The sequence below is a fragment of the Artemia sp. Qi Xiang Cuo genome, chromosome 8 (genome assembly GCF_049724085.1).
Source record: "Artemia sp. Qi Xiang Cuo chromosome 8, ASM4972408v1, whole genome shotgun sequence".
Classification (NCBI taxonomy): domain Eukaryota; kingdom Metazoa; phylum Arthropoda; class Branchiopoda; order Anostraca; family Artemiidae; genus Artemia; species Artemia sp. Qi Xiang Cuo.
In genome coordinates this window covers 20,212,565-20,237,618 of record NC_142801.1, presented here as the reverse complement: position 1 = coordinate 20,237,618, position 25,054 = coordinate 20,212,565, and the positions used below count along the sequence as shown (strand labels likewise).

Here is a 25,054-nt window from a genome sequence, read left to right as displayed (position 1 = left end):
TGAATTTCGAGTTATAGAGGTAATTTTCGTGTCACGTAGACTTACAGAGGTAAAATTTAACCGCAAAATTATTTCAAGTTATGGTTTTCGAATTGCATGGTTGTTTCTTTGACTTCGACAGGTTTTTCTAAGGGGATTGAAAGTAATTCGAGATATTGAGGATTTCGAGGTTCGAGTTATCCAGATTTGACTGTATATGTAAAATCCTGATCATTGTTACTTTCTGCAAAGCCTTTATTTCATATTTTTGTGTTGTACTATGGTTTGCCATGTGTAAGTTTCGACCAATTTGGATGCTCATGTCTTTTGATGCACAAGATATGCAACGCTGGCGTATGTAAGAATGAAGATTGAGTAACTGCTTAAAGGTTGGTTTCCCTGGATCTCACTTTCAAACTTGCTAACTATTTAATTCGTCGAGACGTAAATGCTAATGAAGTCAAGTTTGTCAGATCTTTCAAATGCTATGTTTCCAGTTTTTTACACTCAAATCTCATGCTTAAAATCCAACAATGTTTCAAATTGTTAGTGAAATTTATTAACAGCTGTGAAAGGATTTACTGACAATTTTTGGTACATTTATAGTGGTAATCTGTAAATAATGAAAGTTATTTTCCAACCCTTGGCTGATATGTTTGTTCAACAACTCTTTAGGGAACTCTAGAATATTTGTTTGTGGGTCACTACTGGGTCAATGTGTATTGTGGACTATTTACTACTATATAGCCAGCTTCTATACTATGCAAATATTTCGGTCGGGACCACTGCTCGACCATCCTTAGTTCACAAAAGTAAATAAAGAGTAAAAAATATACAGATAAAAGGACAAAATAAAAGCAAAACGAACCTAAAAAAAACATTGAATGGCTATTTGAACTTGGGAAATGATTCTGTATAAAGCTTTTTTGAACACTAATCATGTACCAGGTATATTATTATCAAAAATAATGCATAAGACCATAGCCAGCATGGTCTTATGCATTTTTACTCAAAGCTTGGTTATTTTTGATTTGCCAAAAGTTTAAGAGATACATACATAAAATAGCATCTTACTTTTATAAAATTCAAAATGTCTTTGTGAGCCTTAGCAAAAAAAAATAATGAAGCACAGTGGAAATGCATCTTAAATATTGTTTATTTGCAAGTTTGCTGCTTCACCTATGTGAAGCTAGTAATTCTACTGTCTAATTACAATACAGAAGTTGTTGTGATATGTTTATTTTAGGTGCTTTAGAAGACATGTCCGCCCCCAAACCAATTGAAGAGCCAGTCCCTAGCAGCCAATCTAAAGGACCTGAATGGTCAGAAGAATTTATCAAAAATGCTACAACTCAATTTGAAGAAATGCTCCGTTCGTACGCCAGTAGTAACACAGGTGGGAAATTACTTAATGAAGTAATAAATTTCTTGTCCTTTTTTCCAATTTTTAGAGTTTTATTTGGTTTTTACTTGTGTTTAACTGAGGACGGCTACTTGTAATACTTAAAATACTTTGGAAAAATATTTTTAAAAGCTTACTATTCAATACCTTTAAAGTCCTCGTATTTCTAAAAAAAAATTGCTTTTAAACAATGGACTAATTTGGGTATAAGGATGATTTTGAGTTTTCAAATTTATTAAATACCATGGCTTTGTTTCAAGTTACAAACTGCCAAGGTTTATGCCTAACACGATAATTTTACATTTAAGGGTCGTGCAATAGTCTGCACAATAGAATAGGACAGAAATAATTTGTGTCTTATGTTTAAAGTTGAGATGATCGTCTTTGATGTTGATCTTATGTTTGATCCAATTTTAATAAATAACATCAGGCATGTACACAAAAAGCAGAAGCTTGGCACTGTACATGCTCATGCCCTTATCTTTTAAGTTCATTAATTTGTGGCTACTTTTGTTCTATTATCAAACTTGTGTCTGAAAGAAATTCATCACCGTATGCAATTTTTATGGGGGGGGGAGTGTTGTTTACTTTGACGGCCGCTAGAACAAGGGGTTCAATTTCATTGTCACTCTCTGAAAAAGTTTAATTCTGAAACATCCAAGATGTGTACGCAAAAACTGCGGTACTTTTCCTGTATTTCGACCTGTCTATATTTAAAATAACATGTTTGTTGGCATGAATAGGGCTCAACCATTGGCATGCCCAAAAGGATGGTAACACCAGTTTAGCCCATCTGCTTGGACTGCGCGTCAATTTTGCTTGTAAGTTTATTATCAGCTAATGGCGGCTGTTGGCCTAGTAGGTGCAAGCCTCCGGTACGAGGGTGAGCCGTTTGAGAATAAGTAAGACTAGGCTACTTACTTTCAATTTTGGACCATTAAAAACAAATGCTGGCTCATCTGTCGTAGCAATGTAGCAAACCACTAGTAGGCTTGCTACTATCCAAATGAGAATGGCTATAGGCTATAATTATAGCTAACTCCTGTAGCCTAAAATCTCAAAGAAAATCTTGGAATTGGGATTCTTACCTATAGTTAGTACCACGTCTAGATATAACTTATCAACTGCCGCTAATTACCACGCTTGGTAGTTGAGTGGGAGTAGGAGTTTACGTGCGTGAGTAAAATCGAGTGAAAATTAATTTTAGAGGTGAGACTCCCTAAAACTCTGATATGGTAGCCCTTTGTTACCCTGCCAGCCGAAAAATGCCCCAAGTAAAACTAGGAACTCACTTTCCTGTATTAAATCAGTTGTACCCTTACAGTATTTACCCCCCTGGTAAAAAAAAATATGGTAAGAAGTATACAATTCATATCAAAGGATAGATTCACTTCTATGAAGCGTACGATTTGTTACGGAACTAACTACAATCAACCTTTCTGGTTTTTCACTTAAGCGCCTGTAGCGGGGGGCAAGGAACCAATCATACCCGGTAATACCCAGAAAACATAACCAGTAAGAATGGGGGTTGAAGGAAAGAAATCAGTAGTTCGAGAAGTTAAACTTTTAGCTATTTTAGTGAGTCACCTGAGAAGGGTGACTCATCGTCTCGAAATCGAGAATATTGAAACTTAATAACGTTGATGAATAAGTTGATAAAATAAGGTGCCCCATCCTACTGAATGAAGTAGCCAACCACAATCCAAAACATAGTGACATGTTTGTGTTTGTATTAGTTAAACCTCAGATTTGTGCTGCTTTCATATATCATCTGTAAGTGAAGCCTTTTCTGCCAGGCATATTAATTCATGAGACTCGAATAGAGCAGGTGGGAATGTCAATAGCTTGTATTTGAGAGTGTCAGCCAGGTTCAAACCAGATGGGATTTTTCGTCTCCCCAGACTGAAATTAATAGGAAAAGACCTTTCGATCCAGAAAATATTACAGAAATTAAGATTCAAGATTTCCCTCCCCCTTTTCCCTGAAAAGGGATATTTCTGCACAGGTGATTTCAAGCAATTCCCTCCCCCTTTTCCCTGAAAAGGGATATTTCTGCACATGTGATTTCAAGCAATTTTATATATGTTTTTAAGCAGTTTTTTTTCTGAAAATTTGGTGTTCATTTGTGTGTAAATAGTCAAACCCAGCTGTTAAAAGAGTGATTCATAGCTTCGCAAATAAGGATAATATAAGAAATTTATGAATGAACAAAGAAAGGTCCTCTGATAAATAATTTGGTGCCATAAAACCCCCAACACCGGCCTTCCATAGACATTCCAGATTGAATTGCAAAAGTTAGTTTCAGTCAATATTCTTTGTCGAGATTTTCTACCCACTTTCCCATTGATTCCTAGTCTTGCACAGAATCCTCTATTAGCTGATAATAAAATTTTAAGGAAAAGTTGCTGCACAAACCAAGTAAAAAGGCCAAACCGGCCTCCATTTCCCTTTGAGCATGTTCCCATGCTGAGTCCTATTGATGCCACAATTCTTCAATCTCACAGATAAAAAAAAAATGGAAAAGTTTTCTAATTTTTATTTTGGAAAAAGCCGTCAAGGGTGATTACATAGATGATGAACAATGAAAAGAGACTTTATAAAAGATTTGGTCATGCACACAGGCTATGCAAATGGTTTAAATACATATATTTAGCTAGGAGCGCAAATGCATTTTCAACGACATCCCCAGGAATTTTCCTCTAAATTATTTCATACTTACAGCAATTATTTGACCTCACTTTTATTGGTCAATATTTCTATTTGACCTCATTTCTTACTTCCTTTTAAATGAGAGGAGTGGCTAATGTATTGATGAAAATCAGTGAATATTGCTTTCAATCAAACGAGCCATTTCCAATATCAATTTAACGAGTCAATTTTACCCTTTGTTTTGATCTTCAAAACTGCATATTTAGGCATGTTTTAAACGAGCCAAATTATTCGGTTTTAGTGTATTTTTTTTTTATCAAAGATCTTCTATTCAACAATACATTTGCTAATATCAAGAGTTCAAGGGAATCTTTAACTAACTAAAACCTCAAAAATCGTTTTTTCCTTTTCAAATTAGTCAGAGTCATTTGGTGATGTTTTATGTCAGGCATTTTTTGTCTGAATTGCTGTTCGTTACTACGAACAGTTTTGGCCAATCTACAATTACTGATAATTGTAGCGCCAATGATGTATCCCGCTCGTAATTTCATGTGTGAGCAAGCGAAGATTAGAGCTGATCAGGGAATTCCTTCCCTCCCCACAAGTCTTCATATTCCATATGCCTATTTATGTGCTATTGTTGAATTTGTGCCACAAACAAATTCATTCCCCCGAAGCAAAATCTTGCATACTTACTTCAGTCGAGCCTTTCCTTTGCGTTACCTTAGAAATTTCTTAGGTCCGAATCCAATAATATCACTTTACAGTTGAGGGCAGCACAATAGCTTTATATTAAATCGAGTTATCCACCAGGAGTTATTTATTTAAATCGATTTATTAAATCGAGTTATCCACCAGTAGTTATTTATTTAAATCGAGTTATTAAATCGAGGTATCCACCAGGGTACTAGTTTTTTCTCTGGATTTTGCGTGGAAACGGCACACTTCCTATGGGCCATACATTGTTTGCTGTTGGCCATCCTTCGCACAACCGGAATTTTATACCTCCGCTGAGAGTGGTGTCTCTACTAGCTAACTTAGTTTATTGTGACAAGTAGGTCAGTGCCCAGGATTTTGATTAAGGGGGGAGGGGTGAGGTGTTCATCTATAGAGAATATATTTTAAAGTTTTTTTTTTACTTACATTATTAAAAAGATCTTCTCTTCCCTTGGAAATCTCTTGATTTGGGCTGTCGGGTAGATCTAATTTTTCTCTCTTCTTAACTTATTTCTCTGATGTGTTTTTTCTTTTAAGTCTTCTTAAGTGATGATACCGATGAAAAAATAGCATACTTGGTTAATGACCTGTTGTAGAAAGTTGTCAAAATTTCTGAAATTTTTATGACTTAGAAAAGAGTGTGACAAGTAGAAATATCTTCAGCTTGAGATTTTTTTGGGAAAATCTTGCTGCTTAAATATTCGAATCTCAAATTTTAGCTCTCTTTAAAAAGACTTGCGAGACTTATTACTCATTTTTGGAACATAACTAAAGTCTTCTGTTGTCTTCTTAAGTGATGATACTGATGAAAAGGTATCTTACTCGATTAAGGGCCTTGCCTAGAACATTTAAAAATTTCTGTAATTCTTATGACCATGAAAAAGAGTGCGATAGTTGGTATACTTCCAGCTTGAGATTGTTTGAATAAGTCTTGCTCCTGAAGTGTCTTAAACTCCAAATTTTAGTTTTCTTTATTAAGACTTACACCATTTATTTAGATATTTTTGCAACACGGTTTAATGATTTAGTCAATAATAGTAATAATAAAAATGGTTCTTTTGAATATTTTTGTTATGTTTACAACGTGGTCCATATGATATAGTTAACGCTGGCATGGCTCTACTGACACTGTCCTATATTTGATATTACATTTCCAGATCCTGCCAATGGAGGCTCTAGTAATTCTCAACCGAATATGACCGATTTTGCCAACATTGCCATGCGACTCGGAGAAGCTTGTGCGGTAAGCATTCTTCCTGTGCCTGAACACGGTTTCTAATGAGTAGTTTAAAAGTCTTTGTAATTCATTCTGATTACTTCTAATTAAATTTTTTCAATTCAAAGGGGCATACTTGAGAACCGTGATTTTCTAAGATTTTCTTTTGGTTATTTCAAAATTATGAAGTTTTTAGAGTAGTATCACAAATTCGCCAGTGTTGCCAAATTGAACTGTGAAAATAATTAAGCCAAACTAATTAGTTAAATTTGAATACAGTTTCCGTCCGTAAAAGTTCAAACATTAGTAGTTTAGTGATTCCCCAAGACATCTGCACTTTCAAAGGAAAGCCACGCCTTCGTAAGCTGTTTGATGCCATATGTTTTTAGCTTTTTTACCGATTTTTATTCTTTTTTTTACTCGATGCCCCGTGCTACCAAAAGCTGCAGAACTGCAAATTAAGTTATCCACGATGTTCCCATATTTTTAAAGATATATATGGTAGTGTAACTTTCCACTTAACAAATTTAAGAGACCCGATATTATTTTCAATGTTCTTGATATTTTAAAAATGCATATAGTTCCTTGTGTATTTTCGGCCCTTCATTGCGAAAGGTTTCTTTAAAATATCTTATAACTTCATGTAAATGACTACATTTTTTTTTCTATTTTCAATGTTCGCTTTGTAGCTCCCGGTATGTTGAATTGGAGTTTCATCACACTTCGCAGAACTTGACAAGCGAAAGTAACTTCTAAGAGATGTTCTGTCTCTAGATTTTTCTGAATTGATCTAGTACTAACTTTAAATTTAAAGTGACATACACCGAATGTCATTGACTAAATTATTAGTCAAATGTCATTGACCCCGAATGTCATTGACACCATTGACACCGAATGTCATTGACTAAAATATTATTGACTAAATCATAAGTTTTTAGAGTAGTATCACAAATTCGCCAGTGTCGCCAAATTGAACTGTGAAAATAATTAAGCCAAACTAATTAGTTAAATTTGAATACAGTTTCCGTCCGTAAAAGTTCAAACATTAGTAGTTTAGTGATTCCCCAAGACATCTGCACTTTCAAAGGAAAGCCACGCCTTCGTAAGCTGTTTGATGCCATATGTTTTTAGCTTTTTTACCGATTTTTATTCTTTTTTTTTACTCGATGCCCCGTGCTACCAAAAGCTGCAGAACTGCAAATTAAGTTATCCACGATGTTCCCATATTTTTAAAGATATATATGGTAGTGTAACTTTCCACTTAACAAATTTAAGAGACCCGATATTATTTTCAATGTTCTTGATATTTTAAAAATGCATATAGTTCCTTGTGTATTTTCGGCCCTTCATTGCGAAAGGTTTCTTTAAAATATCTTATATTTTAAAGCGAGTAAAAAAAAAAGCTTTTACTTTAATGTAAACTTTAATTTGGTAGTTGTGAAAAAAAGAAGAAAACGAAACTTGAGCGAAAATACAAAAAATAAAGCTGAGAAATAATGCCGTCTTTGGAGAAATAGTATCGCATGTGCCACCTAAACTTAAATAGTCCGCTCATTTCCTAACGGCTGAGGGTATTATATTCAGGGTTGCCACCCTGAGCTGGAAGAATTTACTAAATCGGAGACGAAAAATTTACTAGATCGCATCTGTTTTTACTAAATGCTCAAAAAAAAATTTTTTTGAGCATTTTTTTGAGTCCATTAGGAGGGGACTAGGTTATGGCTAGAATCTAAAAAGACTTCGAGTTCTAACTGGGTCAAGGTTGATGACGCATGCTACGACCCGCTTACCCTAGTTTTCCCCTCGGCCAATTCTGATTTCGATTCTGACGCATGAGTATTAGTGAGTGCTCGCTTCCGCTTAATATGTTATATCTTCAAAAATTGTGCTGTTCCTTAATGTTATTTATCTTTTTGTATTTTTCCCTTTTATTTGTCTTTCTTTACCCTCAGTATTTACACCTTCCTGTGCTATTTTACTTGTTATTTTTTTTTTTTTCAGAGCAAAATAATCAAGTTCGTGTCATAACCTTTTTAATTCGGATTAGGATGACGTCATGCAATTCGGTTACTGGGTAATCTAGAACAAATTTCTAAGAAGTTACTTAGAAATCCTGGGTATGATCCTATTATTTATTTCAAAGTTTTCCAAACTTCGTGGGAATTAGAAACGGCTCGCATGTAACAGTAAAAGAAAATTTTTGAAATAGTAGGAAATTAATAACTTTCATCAGCATGAAGGGTACACACTTATCGGTTATGCAGTAACTAAAGAAGACCTTTTTTCACAATTGAAACCCGCACTTCTCCACTTAATCCGAATCCCGGGTTTGGCCCTGTCATCTGTATCAGAGTTTCGTGGATACTAAAAACGGCTTGCATCTAACAATAAAAGAAACAATTTCAAAATAGTAAGAAATTACTAATTTTTGTTAGCATGAAGAATAAGCACCTTGACTTAAGACGAGGCACAGACTATTTCATCCCGACTCGGCACCATGAAATTGCTGGACCAGGTTCTTCCAAAGTTATCTGCCCTCTATCTGCGGTCTAATGAGTTGAAGCCACGACTTGTCCAGCTTGAAGCCATATTTCCAGAAACTGCCTAGTGGTTTGACACCTCCCGGTTTTTTCTTCCAAAAGGAGGGGACAGTGTGTTAAGACCTGGCGTGTTAGGGTCTTCTCTGGGCGTCGCCACTTGATGGCCAATCAACTTAAAGCCTTACGCACTACCGGTTGTGTAATAATTAATAAAGACCTTTTTTCATTATTGAAACCCACTCTCCTCGACTTAATCCAAATCCTGGGTGTGGCCCTGTCGCCTATAAAGTTTTGATGCTTTATGGAGTATTAGAAATAATTCGCATATAACAGTAAAAATAAAATTTATTGTACAAGTAATAATTAGCATGAAAGAATGAAACCTTTGAGAGAATGACAAGGTGCTATTTGGTCATAAAACTGGCTACCCCCGTCGACAAGGGATCGCAGTTAGCTATTAAAAATTAAATGTTTATTTAGGGTTTTCTTTATTAATTAGTTGATTTCAGTCACGTGTAAGATCAAGAAAATACGACGACTAAGAATTTGAAAAATACATCATCATTCGTGAATCAGTGACCATATCATTGAAGGGTTCTGAGGGGACTGTCTTTAAATTGCCGTTTTTTTTGGGGGAGGGGTTTGTTATACCGGAAAGGTTGAGAAATGATGATGCAGAACAAGACCATTTGCTGATATTTTTTCAAACTACTGGTACTCAACATTGTTAAAACTCAATATTTTTCAGTGCATTCTCGAACTAAGATCTAAATGGTGAATCGGCGAAGATATTTTAGTAGTTGCTGCGAGGCCTCAACATGTCTTATTTTCTTTCATAGCAAGAAACGTTTTCTTGAGACAAATTTCTAGTGCCATCATTTTTATATTTGTTTTGGACAAATCGTGTCTTAACGGATTATTTGTTCATATTGTTTTCCTAATATATGTTTCTAATTTACAAATTATCAAGTTTTATTAATACTTAGATTTAGCTAGCGTTAATTTGAGCCTATCCGATTTTATTTTTAGAATTTTCTGATTGGCTGGAAAATTCTATGAAAAATTCTGATTGGCTTAAATTAATGCTAGCTAAATCTCAGTATTAGTAAAATCTCATTGTGAATGGGGCATAAGCCAAAAGGTTATTATGACATTGAATACAGCTGCAATTGAAGGTTATAAACTTGTAGTAAGATCAGGTACATAGAATTTTGACAAAGTCCTATAAGGACCCCAAACGTTTCGACAGATCTTTTTAGACGCTGAGGTGTTTAAAACCTGAGCTGTATTAAACCATTAACACTTTTATATTTGACGTTTGTATTTAGTGGATTTTAGGTATTGTAAATAAGGGTGATTCTGTCACACAACACTAAATACGCATATGCAAAAGTACTCAGTGTTAAAATGTTTCAATTTAAATTAGGCAGTTTTATTTTAAAAACAGTTGGCTTTTGAAAAGCTTCAAGGTTTTTGCTTATTACTTTCAAGGAGTTTGCTTGCAACTTGAAAAACCTTGCAACTTGAAAACCGAAAAATTCTTTTGTCCTTCAAGGTAAATTTTTAAGCATTTTGGCATCGCAACTAAATCCTTATACAGTTCGTCAAAATCCCATGGATATGAACTTACCATTAATTAAAGTCTTCGAGTGTATCGAAAGTTACTGTTTTTTAACATAAGTCGACTTTGGCAAAGAATCCTTCGGTTTTTGCTGGGATATGCAGAATTAACATTAATTGTGTACCTGTAATTGTATAAACTATTATTATGATTAATGGATATATTAAACTTGTCTGGACTGGGATTTCTGGTGGCCATTATTTTAGACTGTTTTATCAAACTACTGGTTTTATAAAACTGTAAGTAAAAAACGCCCACTGTCATAATAACCAAAAATTAAGGAAAGTAGTTTTGACTAAAATATATTTGTAAAGAAAATCTGTTTTCATGGTGAATCCAAATATGTCAAAATTCTTTACGTTAAAAAAAACCATCTAAGCTTATTAGCATAAGGAAGCGGGCATATTTTTATTAAAAGGGGAAGTTTCCCACCCCATAAAGGGAGGAGAGGCGATCTCAACGAAATCTTTAACTTCAAATTTAGCATGTCCGAGAATTCTAAAGCAGAGATTTCAGGCCCCTGTCTGCAAATTTAGGGACAATTGCATTTTATCCAATGAAAATGTATGTTTTTTTTCACTAGCCATGATCGTATTGAACCAATGGCCATAGATTATTAGAAGAGGGCTTATTAAAATGGAATCTTATTGTTCTAGTTACGGTTCCAGTGCCTGTTTTAAGTAGCAAAAGGTATCAATAAAAAAAAAAAAAATCGCCGATTGGCCCTTTTGTGCCGCAAAGCAGCAATTTTGGCCTGAATAGGGCTAGAATACTTGTGCACCAGTTGTTGGGGTGGAGATCAATGGATCTTTTTGTGACGCGAAGGAAGGTTTCCCAGGACCTTAAAACGTACATTTTTAGTCAAAATTTTGCACTAGCTCAACTTCAGCGTATTTCGTCTTATTTTTATGTTGCCCATTACTTTTGTTTGAAAAAAAGTTTTATTTTTATTTTCTTTCATAGCAACTGCAAGCTGGATCTACCTGGCTTTGTTTTTGCTTTCTGTTTATATGATTCCTATCATAGTAAGTTATAGTCTTAGTATTTATTACCGATATTGTGCAACTACAAAAGTTTATGGACTTAATTTTAGTGTCTTGTCTTCAAGAGATCATTTTTCAAAAAGTCACTTTTTTTAGGGCTTGATTGCCTAACCCTCTGCTTTTTGTGTGGATATACGGGACTTAGGATAAGATTATTTTTGGAAAAATACGCATCACTTGGCTACTGAACTCCAATCTCAGAGCGGCCAGGACCTGTTAGACAACTCCGTCGCGAGAAGGGAGTACGGTAACGTAATTATAAGCGATTGGACGTTATACGTTGAAGTGTAACTATACTAAATTCCGATGTGGTGATCTTTGGTACTCTCCTTGCTGAAGAATACGGAACTTGGGATCTTAACGTTCCTAGTTATACACCAACTGTAATCTTAAAGGATCTATTTCTCTAAGCGGAAATGGGGTTAAAGATACACATTATGTTGAAAGGACTTGCATAAAATCAGTACAAAATCTAGAACAAAATTGGGCCAAAAACAGGGCAGTTTCACCATATGAGGGCTGCCACAAAGTCCCTAAAAGTTGCTAAAATCGAGTGAAGGTCCCTATTGGTCCCTTAAATTGATAAAGGTCCCTAAAGTCCCTTTTCTTGCTTTGGTTTAAAGCTCCGTATCCTCAAGGCTATCAATACCTATGAGTATACGGTTTTCCGTATTTTGTTTTGATTGAGATTTTTAGAACCTGTTTTGGCTTGTCTAAGAAAGACAAAACTTGTTGTTACATAGGCTACGGCGCTACTGTTTGGTTAGAGCAGTCAGAATAGTCACGAAAAGTAGTGAACAACTTTGCCTCTGGAGTCAATATGCTAGGAGGTGGCAGGGTTTGGTCGGATTTATTAATTACTTAAAAATCTTTTCAGGGTGTCACTGTAACACACAGAGAAAAAAAAAATAAGAGAATGGCTCCAAGCGCAAAATACGAAGGAGGTGGTGTTAAAACCAAGTTTCTCGCGCGATTTTGATCGTACACATATTTCTCGAACTGTTAGACTACTTCCTAGCGCCCTTTTTTTTTATTTTATTGCATTTCTGGTAATAGTCTATATATATTTTTCTACTATCTTCTTTTGTTTTTTAAGATTTAGGGTTTGAAGTTTCAGTTTGAATAAGAATGAAGAAGTGCAAATCCAAAGAGACTTAGTTGGAAGAAAAAGATGTGACGGGACACCAAATGAAAGAGTGGTGTAGAGCCGTTCCGGGAGACCTATTCTCTTTCTACTTTTCTATCTGCAATACATCGCTTGTCTGGCATAAGGGCTCCTACGCTTTACTGCAGCACGCCAGAACTGTTGAACAGAAGAAGAATTACCATAAAGCAAACGCCGAATCAGCTTCGTCTCGACAGCATCTTCCACGGAGAGCGGCGAACCTGCAAAACTGCCGATGCATCAAGGTGCTTACGTATTGCGGGATGAAACAACAGTTGCAGAAATTACATGGGCTCTGAAGATGATTGAGTCTGACTATTCTGAGAAATCCGCAGACGGAATAGCAGATGTATTTTGAAAAATGTTCAGAGACATAGTGGTCAAAAACTTCTTCTTCGGGTGAACTAAGTTCGCTTATTTTTTAACCGAATCTCTTGGACTCTATTTCCGGAAAATGACCCTTGATGAAGTCGCCAACAGTTATTATGCTGTCGAGTTTGACGAAACCACAAACTCAGAAAGTAAGAAAGAGCTTCAAATGAAGATCCGATTCTGGTTCGAAAGGATGAAACGAGTGGTAAAAGACATCTGAAAACTGCGTTTATTGGACAAACCACAGCTGAAGTCAGAAATAGCCAGAACCATCGATGGGAGTGGTTTATCTATCTCTAAGCTACTAGAGTTAATTTTTGAAGGTCCGAACGTGAACAAAAAACCTTTCCGACTGATTGATATTGAAAAAAGTGAATTGACAGGTAGCGAAGGTCTCCTTGATAATGGGTCCATATGGTATCCAACGCTTTTCGGAAGGGTTTGCAGGATATTGGCGAGATTTGTTTCGATCTGATCACCAAAGGGTTGGCCGGCCGGCTACGCAAAAAGACTACGATAAGATTCAAGAGAAAAATGGCGTTCCTAAGTCCCGATTTTTGAAACACGTACCCACCAGATGGTTAACAATAGGACCTGCCGCTTCGAGGCTAATGGAGCAGATGCCAGCTCTGTTTGAGTACTTTGTTGTCTATATTCCAAAGAAAAACCCTGGTCTTATGAAATCAAATGCGTACAAGGAGATCATCTGGCTGATCAAACAACCGACCATGAAAGCAGAGTGTCAGTTTGTTGTTGATAGTTCGAACCTCTTCACACGTTTCACCGAAAAGTTTCAACGGGAAGAGCCCCTAGTGCATGAACTCTATAAGGAGCTGAATCTCCTGGTCTTGACATTGACTGGACGAGATCTAAAACTCAAAGCAACCGAAGAGCTTAGCGATGAACTAACACTTCAGCCATTCGAAGATGAAAAGAACTTTGTGCCACTGCTACAGACAGTTGTGAATGACGAGATTGTCGACTGTCTCTAGTGAGTAGGCGAGCTTCCAAAACGCTGGTTCATTCAGCGTGTTCAGAAGTATTATTCTGCGGCCGCAAGATATATCCTTAAGTAAATAATCGGCAGATATTTTGCAGTTGTTGAAAGCGTTAACTTTTCTGCATCCCAAAGGAGTTTCAAAGCCAGTTTCTGCTCAATGTTTCTTATATGTTGCCAGGAAGTTACCCATCGAGACGGAAAAGGACATGCTAGTTTACGAGTTTAAGTTAGTCCAGTGATCCGGACTTCCACCGAGCCAGAAAGGATCGACGACAAGTGGAAAAACGTGATTCAGGAAGGGAAATATCTAAACTTGTATGAAGTCGCGAAATATACTTTGACCATTACATACGGGTCTGCCAGTATTGAGCTGGGTTTCTCCCTTTCCGGGCGAGTTCTCAGCAAAGGAAGAGCTTCGATGAATGAGCGAACTTTGAATGCAAAACTGTTTGTGATAGATGGGTTGGGCAGATTTGGAGGACGTGCACCAAATGTTGCTATCACCGAAGACTTAATAAAACTAGCCAAATCTACTAGAAAGAGCTATGATTTGCACCTACAGCAGGATAAACAATTGAAAGGAAAATTGAGAAAGAGCGGCAGGATTTGGAGGCAAGAGAGCGGCAACTCACTAAAACCTCTTAGAAAAGACAGACCATACAGACTCTCGAAAAATCTCTCTCTAAAAAAAGAAGGGTTTGGTTCCAAGGAACAGGCTGCAGACGAGTTGCTGAACGGAGCTCATAACCGGCTGAAAAAAGGCATTGAAAAGAAGGAAATGGTCGAGATACAGTTCGCGCAGGCCATGATAGATGGGACTCTGTCGAGGCGTAATGAAAAAAAATGTGTAGCTGCTACTCTTGAAACCACCCGGCAGCAGTTAGATTCAAAGAAACAGTTGCTGATCGCATCTCTGTTTCAGCAGAAGGCAGTGCAAAAAAGGGAAACAAATAGGTTGTGTGTTCTAGTTATTGTACCCTTATCTCTTTTATCATATTATTGAATCTGATTTTTTTTTGTATTTGAAAATAAAGCGTTCAGAAAACAAAAGAAAAAAAAGGCTCCTCCCGTGACATGATGATTCTCAGGTGGTCTGTTTCTTAATTACAACTTGGCCTCTGACCATGGAGAGATGTCTGCTAATGACCATTCCTATTTTTTCCCTTAGTCAAGTGTCTTTTGGTGTTGTGTCACTGCTTTTTCTTTCAAAAGCTGTCTGAAAACTGAGTTTTGAGGTCCATTTTGCGTCCAGAATGGTCTTTAGAGAGGTACCTTTTTCGACTAAAAAGAGGTCTCTAAGTCGCCACTCTAAGTCGCCACTCTAAGTCGGTCATTGCAAAGAGGTAAGGGAACAAAAGAGGAAATTGGAGGAAGCGTATGGTTACTGTGCAATTAATAAATGGCCGGGTAACACCAATCAATATATCGATTACGCAAGAAGCGTCAATATATTTATAAAGAACTTAACTTAAAAAGGTTGACAATCGGCTGATAATTAATTGAGTATCATTCAATGCGCAACAAATATGTTTTATATCAACGAATTGTGGCTTCTGACATAATTTTCACTCGATTGATGTAAGCTTGAGGAAGATTAACAAACTTATGTTTGTTCTTCTTGAAAAAAAAAATAGTTCTCTAGCTAAAAATAAAGAGACTAAAGAAAAACTTGTGATATTTTAGACAGGAGTTCCTGCTGCCGCTCCGAAGAGCCAAAGCTCCCCAGTTGACGCAAATCCTATGGCTGATACTATGAGGCAATTAAATGAAGGTGCACAAGCTTTGAAAGTAAGTTTATTTGCTTTTTGTTTTGTTCTTTTGTAATATCCCCTTAGAGTGAGCACGATTATTTGTGAATAATTTTAGACCTATAGCTTAGCAAAGAAGTCTAAATATTATTCTTTACAATCAACTCTGTTTGATCCCTTTCAGTATGTACATTCTGAAAGAGTGGCTTAGCCTAAGCTGCGTGGATATTCCCAGGATGGACAACGCCCATTTACCTAGACTGATATTACTGAATTGCTCGTAAGGAGTAAAAGGAAAACTGGCAGCCTAAGACTAGACAGGGGTTTTGTTATAGGAAATGAATTTACATCTTGACGATTTCCTTGGGTATGGACAAAGTTGAAGCTTCAAATAATCTGAGGAGGAAGAGGAGTTATGATGAATGTGACGGCCACCGCTGCTACAAGGTTTAGAAACAATATTAGCAGTTGTTACAGGTAAAATCCCGGTGTAAGGATGAACACTTACTCGATTATGTTAGCTTGTGACTAGATCTCCTGTTCTTGAGAGATGGTCAGTTAGTGGCATTTGCATGGAGTACTTTTAGAAACTGCGATGCATTAAAAGAGTATTTAATGATAGTGAAATGGGAGGAAAAATGGAGATATAGATTATTGGAATGTATTGCTTATAACAAAGTTGGACCTACAGATAGTGAACATTTTGTATCATATCAAGTCTCTATTATTTTTACTGAATTTTTAATATCGTCCTGGTATTTTTTGTCTCATGTTAACAATAATTTATTCCATGTCATCGTCAATATCCTTCAGATAAAACGCCCAAAACAACACGACGCAGAGTTGCTGAGAGCGAGAAAAAGCAGCTTGACGTGTATAACAAGAACGCGCCCTATGTTTGTTTTGCTTCTCTTGTCCTTTTGTCTAGCTTCTCTTGGTATAACCAGGGTTACCCCCTGAACATCATGCCAGTCAAAAAGAAACTTTTAGCCAAGCCAGATTTCATGTTGCCCTCTTTGGCACTTTTTTTAACCCGTACTTTCCTATATACTAGTACATGCAGTGTTCGCGTCTCGTGACCTTATCTCCCTTCGATTCATCTGAACACCTTTTCTCCTTTCTCCTTAAATGTGTTTTTTTTTAAGGAATGTGAATAAAGCAGCTGAATGTGGATATATAGGTATACTTTATTTAGACCCCTCTTTCCTTGAAAAACTCTTGATATCAGTTGTCATCTGAGTCAAATTGCTTTCCTATTGCAGTATAAAGGAAAGAGGGAAAATAGATCAATGCCTCAATGGATAACTAGAGTTGTTTGGCATATTTAAAACTAGTGTATCTGTTTGATAACGTTCTATGCGGTTGCCGTAGAGCGACCAAGGCGCACAGGAAAACGTCCTGATGTATGTCTAGTGGACGCGTTGTCGATCGCAAGGGCTGAATTGGTATCATGTACTATAGATTTCAGTACCAGACTAAGTCTATGGGAAGTAACGATCGTACTTCTTAGTCCCAGCCTGCATCTCCGTGCACTTCCATCATAGGGCTATCATAAAGACTATTTTCTTTAAACTTTATCTTGTCCTGTTATGGTAACTCTACACCTAAAAGCACAAAAAAAAGAATTACAAATCATAAAAACATTGGAACAAGTGCTATTGGATATTCTACCTACATTTTGGAATACTACTACTACTGGTAACAACTCACCGCAGCACCAAGCCGCCTGAGGCCAACGCAGGCACGCACGCTCCTCGTCCATTCCAACCTATTCAAAGCCTCCCTCTTTACACCCTCCCATGAAGTTCCCATTTCCTTTAAATCTTCCTTTATGACATCCTCGAACCCCAACCGCGGATGACCTGCTTTCCGTTTAGCCCTAGACGGTTGGCCATGCATGACATAGGCTTTACTTCTTCTCCATCGAAGCTCAAGCTTCAATAAAGCCTGGTGCACAGAAAATCGCCCTTTTAATTTATTTTCTTTTTTGGCAAAAGACATATCTAAAAGAGCTTCCTTTGGCATCGTTGGCTGTAAGCAGGTGCGATCGTGATTCGACTCCAACAAATCAAAAGCCCTGATATAAATAGATCAAAACAAATATTGAGATTAACTAAACGGTTGTCAACTAATTCTTCAACTCAACTGCTTATAGCGCGTTTATTTTCATAATCATAATCAAAGGTAAACTAATTTAAACTTCTGCTCTCTCACTTCCCTTTTCACATTTATGAGTATTCTTTTCCTATGAAAATTTTTCACTTCGTGAGTGGAAAATCACTACGTTGTTTTTAGTTCAGTTTATATATATATTTTTTTTGTGTATCACCTATCTTGCTCGTGCATGTTCCATTGGTATGGTCCTATGACAGATTGACTGCTCCGAATTGTGACGTTCAGACGCTGGATTCTGCCGTGGATTAAGCCTGAAACTCTTATTTTGACGGATTGGCAATAATCTAGTCTTAAAACTTAGTTGTTTTGTTGAATTTCTTTTTTTTTCAAATTCTTCGTCTTTTCTTTCTTTTATCCAGCGTTCTTTGGTCTATACTGACATATCCTGGACGTAACTCCTTTTCTGGTTTCCTCTTCTTTTTCGTTTTCTTGATGATGGGTTGGTGATACTTCATGTAATGGATAGAATCCAACCGGCTCTTGTTTTTTTTCTTTCGTACTCCTGAAATAAAATAAAAAATCAATCTCACTTCTTTCCTTTTTTTTACTCTAAGACTCCCTGCTTAATTGTAATCTAATTCCTCACTATTTCTCTATCATTTCCTTTACTTTATTACCTTACCTCTTACTCGGCATTCTATAGATTTCTACCTTTCTAATTCCTCACATACCAAATATTTTCTCCTAATACATTTTATCTACCTTTATCAATTTCCCCATTCATACGGTTCTCCATCCATTAGTTTACGATACAACAATTTAAAAACTTACATTCTAGCTACCCATGGCGGCAAGGGGCTGCTCCCATTTTTTAGGCCTATAACATATAACATTATAATTTCTTAAACCACATTGGCCTGACATAACATAAAGAAAGAAAAAACGAGTAAAAATGGGTTTTTTAAAGGCCAAATGAAAACACTGAAAAAACAACAAAGCGAATATTTTGAGAGGACAAACGCCTCTCTTCTTCGGCGTGAAACGAAATAATGTATCCAAGGAAAGTGCCGAAGGAAAAAACAACAAAAAACAAACGCGGAAAGTCAATGTGAAAAGAACAAAGAAAAAACCAAAAACTTAAAGATGAATAAAATTCGATAAAAGCCAAAATTATAAGAATTAAAACCAAATACCTAACAACCATAAAGCGAGTTATTCGCCAATATCCGCGATTTGCACAAAATACAGAAATGATAACTCGCTTTTATGGTTGTTAGGTATTTCGTTTTAATTCTTATAATTTTTGGCTTTTATTGAATTTTATTCATCTTTTAAGTTTTTTTTTGGTTCTTTTCACATTGACTTTCCGTTTTTGTTTTTTGTTGTTTTTTCATTCGGCACTTTCCTTGGATACATTATTTCGTTTCGCGCCGAAGAAGAGAGGCGTTTGTCCTCTCAAAATATTCGCTTTGTTGTGTTTTTTCAGTATTTTCATTTGGCCTTTAAAAAACCCATTTTTGCTCGTTTTTCTTTCTTTATGATACAACATTATAATACAAATTTACAATACATATACATTTTTGAACTTTAAAATACTTTCACGTTTTTTAAAACACTTTTCACTACATTTACATAAAAAAAATTTAACAGCATTTTTTTAAATACGTCACATTTCATCATATTCTTCTTTTGCTGGGCCTTGCGTTATTGGGTTACAAATTCCTCAAATAAATTTCTCAAAAATCAAACATTTCACATTCCAGGCGAATCGTATCCCCCTCAATACATAAGATAAAATCCACTAATTCAAATCTAACTCTTCAAATCTAAAACTCTATAATCTAAGTCTCAAAGATTACAAATCTAAACTCTATATTTTTCTAAATCATACAAAATCCTATATTATTTCTATATTCCCTAAAATTATATTCAATCATAAACCCCATACAGTCTAAATATTCAATTACACTTAAGTCCTACCAAATACTCGTATATAAACTTAAAAATACTGAACAAATCTTGAAGCTAACTATTATAATCTAAAAATTCGAATCAAACTTTAAAATCAAACACTTCATTAAAAATTCGAAATATTTAACTAAAATTCTAACACTATTCCATAAATATATATTCCATAAATATATATTCCATCTATTGTTTTTTTTACCAGAATTAAATACTCCCTTTTCTAATCTTCTACCTAAATCCTTAGCACAAATTGAAAAAACAAAAACCATACAAATATAAAACCCTAAACCTTTAAACCCTATAATTTTTTCTCAACTCTCCTTTTATCTATTTTTTTTAAGACACAAAAACTATTCCCTTCTACTTTAGACCAAACACGCCCTCAGTTTTCTTACACTTTATTTTCCTTTTATATTCTATTTCCACACGATTTATCACACCATAATCTTTCTTCTGCTTTCCTTTTCGCTTTCACGTGTAATAACAAAAATGCGATACTATGTACACTATTGTCCTCATATGGTCCTCATCATCTACTTTTAGGTAAACAGCTTTCTCTAAATTAACTTCATCTTTTTTACCTGTAACACTTGCCAATAAATTCCTCAGTCCTGCTACATTTGTTTCTTGCTTTTCACAATCTAACAATACGTCACATTGTGTTTCTAGTTTTTTCTCGCATAGCTTACATAGTCCATTAGGCTACTACCACTCACATTCATCTTTACTTTCGACTCTTCGGTGGGTAACAAATTATGCATAAAGAAAAACATGTGTTCTTTAACTTTTGGCGGCAACAGGCAACTTTCTAATAGTATGAAACTTTTGTCCACCTCTTCTTCACTATAACTACCATTTTCAATGATCTTTTGTGGAGGAAGCTGTTTCTTTTTTTCATAATATTTTTTAAGTTTTTCTTTGTCAATTTTCCCACTTATCTCCTGAGATAAGTGGGAAAATTGACCAAGAAATTTTTTGTAGGAATTGACATTCCTAATTTTTCTATTTCATAAATTTCTTCGAATACTTGATCATATTTTGAAGGATATTTCTTTTCTTTTCCATGTTTCATACCAAGCTCTTGTTGGTGATTCTTTTTCCTTATCACTTGTTCCAACACTGTCCTAATGAAAAGTTCTTTCATCTTACATTCCACATGTATGACCTGAAAGCCTTCATGATTTCTATTCAAGTTCAAGTTCCATTTATTTCCATAAATAACAAAAACAATATCCCAAAGGGCTCAACGGCCCGTTATTTGGGAAATGACATAGAATAAATGACTAATATAAAAACTTGGCATAAACAATACTAGACAATGTCTAATTTATAAATCTATAAAAAAAAAGAAGTCAACTCACCGACAGTCCACACGAAACAGCGACCCTCCTATCACCCGACAATAAATAACAAAATAAAATTCTCTACATTCTCTAAGTATTCACATACTGGGCCTTCTAGTGAGCAGTCAGACCTCTTCCATACCCTTATCTAAGAGCATTTTTGAATTTCGATATCGTATTTATCCAATTTTCACTTTCCGTTCGGTTCCAACTTCTTTGAAAAAACATGCCCAATATTTTAATTTTTTCCTTTCTCGGGGTCCTCTCACACACCTCTTCTACCTCGTCTCCCAATGACACCATTTCACACTTATTTCTATTAAGCTGTAGCTTGAAGATGTCACAATATTCCTCTATACACTGACAGGCTGCTTTGAAATCATCTTCAGTTTCTGTGTACGTTGTCAAATCATCTACAAAACTGTTCAACTTCATTGCCACATTTTCTATTATAATGCCATTTATTTCCTTTTCTAGATTTTTAAGTAGCGGGTCAAAATACAGTTCAAACAGTAAGACTCAGCGGACATCCTTGGCGTACTCCAGTTTCTGCTTCAAATTCTCCCGTAATATCGCTGTTGGCATAAATTACTTGTACTATTTTTTCAATTATCCTATTTATTCATTCTATGAATGTGTCGTTGAAACCGTAGTAATTCATGATCCATACTAGATTTTTTTTTTCTTAGTATATGGAAGGCCTTTTTAATATCACAACTTGTATTTTATTTTATTTTTTTTCCTTTCGACTTCCTGCTTGCATTATTACATCTCTTATATTAGCCAACACATCTGCTATTTTCCGGTTTTCTAGTCCTCCTCCTTGGTTTACAGTTAGTATGGATTGTAGCACCCTTTTTAGACGGTTTGCTAATACTTTAGACATAATTCTGTAATCGCAATCTGTGATATTAACTGGCCTCCAGTTGTTGAGGTCTTCAGGGCAACCGTTTTTCTGTATTAATTTCATCATTATTAAATATCATCGTTATTTAGTAATTGATTAAAAATACCTGCGAGATGTTCTGCGATTTCTTCGACATGTGTCTTATAAAATTCGTAAGGTGTTCCATCAAGGCCTGGTGTTTGATTGTTATCCGTCTCCAGTATAGCTTTCTTTATTTCTTCTTTAGCTAATTTAGCCGTTAGTATATTATTTTCTTCCTTTGTCGCTTGATTATATTCAATCTTCCGAGAGAACTCGTCCATTCTATCTTTTTCTTCTTCTTTCTCTCTTGTAAATACATTCTTGTAGAAAGATTTCACTCCTTCCCATTTTCTCAGTTGTTTCCCCATTTTTCTTTTTAACTCTTTTAAGATTAGCTTCTTTTGCTTGCTTTTTCTTTTTGAAAATAAGTGTTGTTGTTAGTTGTTCATTTCTTATCTGGTCCTCGTATTTAGGTCTTATCCTATAGGCTTCTGCCTTCTTTTGTTTTAATTCTCTTATTTCTAATAGAGTCTCGAAGTATTCCTTATTTGGATTTTTCCCTTCATTTATCTATTTTTTTATTTTATAAGCCAGTCGATAAAGAAATGTCAGATACTCATGGCCAGTTTTTGATGATTCTACTGAAATTGTCCTTACCTCTTGCGTAATTCTGGACTTCATCGTCTGTTTCCAGTATTCGAGTAGCAACTTCGAATCTATTTCCTTCATCGATTTCAATATCTTCCCTATCTTTGTCTTATATTCATCACTTCTTAGGACTGCAGTATTCATTTTCCATGTAAATTTCTTTCTTCTTCCTTGTATTTTTTCATTTTTGTTTATGCTCTAATACTACATTGTGGTCCATGAAAGACACTATCTTGTGTTCTGTGTTTGCCACTCTTTGTAACATTACTTTTAATGCATAAACTCTGTCAAGTCTTGCTCCACCTCCATGTTTTCCTACCTAGTTTATTCTTGTAAAGCTGTTTATTCTCTTAAGTTCCTCCCAGACATCTGTTAGTTTCAGTCCATTTCTTAGCTCAACCAATGCTCTGCAAATATTCTCTTCTCGGGCTATGGCATCTTTCTTACTTGTTACACAGTTAAAATCTCCAAGTAATGTTAATTCATCGGTAGTTTTGGAGATAAATGCTGCAATATTTTGCCGGAAGAATTTCTGTCTGTTTTTCCTATTTTGGGATCCGGATGGCGCATAAACATTGATATATGTTTTTCTATTTATCACACAACTGATAATTCTTCCTTCTTCATCGATTCTGACATTTTGTGGCTCAAATTGACGTTTATATACCACTGCTACACTACTGCCACCAATACAAGTGTTTGTTAAGTATTTGTATTCGGGATCTACGCTTTTTAAATTATCAGTATCACTTTCTTGTACAAATGCTAATTCTATACGTTCTGTCATCAGAAATTCTCTGAAAAGATGTCGTCTCTTTCTTTGCTTCAGTCTATTTACATTTAAACTTATAAGTTTTTTGGATCCGATTCTATTCTCGTTTCATAAAGAAAGAAAAACGAGCAAAATGGGGCTTTTAAAGGCCAAATGAAAATACTGAAAAAACACAACAAAGCGAATATTTCGGGATGACAAACGCCTCACTTCTTCAGCGCGAAACGGAATTTAAAAAAAATTGTTTTCTTGAACTTCAAACCTGACGCATCTATACCTATCAGGTTTCTTTTCGCAAACGTTCTGTTCCATCCATCTATGTATCTCAAGTTCAGTTGGCAGGTCTTCCTCTGAAATGTGGCGAAACTAATATTTTTTCGTACATTCTTCAACGTTTTCCCATTTTTTCTTCCTATAATTCCTCGTCAACACTCATCATTTTTTCTCCTTTTTCAAAATACTTTAAACACGAGTAAATAAACTAAGTAAGTAAAATAGCACACATACGCGAAAACAAAGCAAACAACAAAATACTTTTAAACAATTCTAAAACAGAAAAAAAACTAATTGCCGGATTGATTATTTTTATTTAATCCTTCCAGTACTTATCCTTTATTTCAACACTGTTTGGACGCTACCTAGCGGTCAACGCAAATCTACGAAATATACGACTTATTTCAACACCCTCTGCACGCTACCTAGCGGTCCATGCAAGTCTACGAAATATATACTATTTAATGCCGTTTCATGTTTACACTTAATACCTACCTATCCTAAATAACTTACTTACCCTACTTATTCAAATTAAACCTATCCTAAATAACTTACTTACCCTACTTATTCAAATTAAACCTATCCTAAATAACTTACTTACCCTACTTATTCAAATTAAACCTATCCTAAATAACTTACTTACCCTACTTATTCAAATTAAACCTATCCTAAATAACTTATTCTGTATTAAATAATGTTTCTTTTTATCCTCTATTCTTAAAATTGTTGAACTTCTTACTAGTTGAATGTATAAGAAACGGTAGAATTTCCAAATAAGAATTCATGGAAAACAAATTTAAGTAAATTCGCAATGGTGAATCTGAATAAAAATTTGTTTATTTCTCTTTTGTTCGTAACTTCTTCTTGTTTAGCTAGCCAAGGAAGGCAACTTGTGAACAAGAAGCTTTCTTCCAGGTATTGGATTTGTTTATAGCTCGGATTGGTTTTATCATAAAGAGCTGGCGTGTTTTCGATTTCACTGGTGATCTCTTTCAGGAAATATTTTTTGAGTCGACCCTTTCATTTACTTTGTCGTTGGTTCATTTATCTTTCTTATATTATATTTTTTTGCTTATTTTTTATACCCATTTGATGAAGCTCGTAGCGTGAAGAATAGTTTGGAATTCAGTTTGGGACAAGGACCAACGTGTGAATTCTGTCTCGATAAATCGTAGTTTTACAATATCAGTAGCACTAGGGAACAAAATTAATAGTCTTTTATTGGACTCTATCTGATTGAAAAGTAGACATTTATACTGAAATTGAAACCTGAGTTCTTGCAGTAGGAGCCAAGAATGGACATAAATTATTTGAAGGATTTAATCCATCAAGTAAATTGTAGTTCTGCTCAAGGGAAGGGATTTTGATGCAATGGGCTCTCACTATAACCGTTTTCATTAAGCAGTCCTGCATATTGTGATAAGCAAATAAAATGTACGCGTAAAACCTGTTCTGTATATGTCAATTTTGCTGGGTAATGTTGTTTTCTGCAAGAATAAGTGGTTAAATCTGCCATCAGGCTCATACACTAGGGTAAGGGATAACCTAGGATTCG

The 25,054-nt window shown here is 35.4% G+C and overlaps 1 protein-coding gene across 1 annotated transcript in view; it reads left to right on the top strand.

Annotated features, from left to right (window-relative positions):
• Pex19 (peroxisomal biogenesis factor 19) overlaps window positions 1–25,054 on the top strand; it is a 40,785-nt gene that overhangs the window by 2,132 nt on the left and 13,599 nt on the right. The window contains exons 2-4 of the mRNA XM_089092877.1: window positions 1,226–1,375; window positions 5,905–5,990; window positions 15,388–15,492. Of these exons, the coding sequence (XP_088949003.1) occupies window positions 1,226–1,375; window positions 5,905–5,990; window positions 15,388–15,492 (341 nt within the window). The remainder of the gene's footprint in view (window positions 1–1,225; window positions 1,376–5,904; window positions 5,991–15,387; window positions 15,493–25,054) is intronic.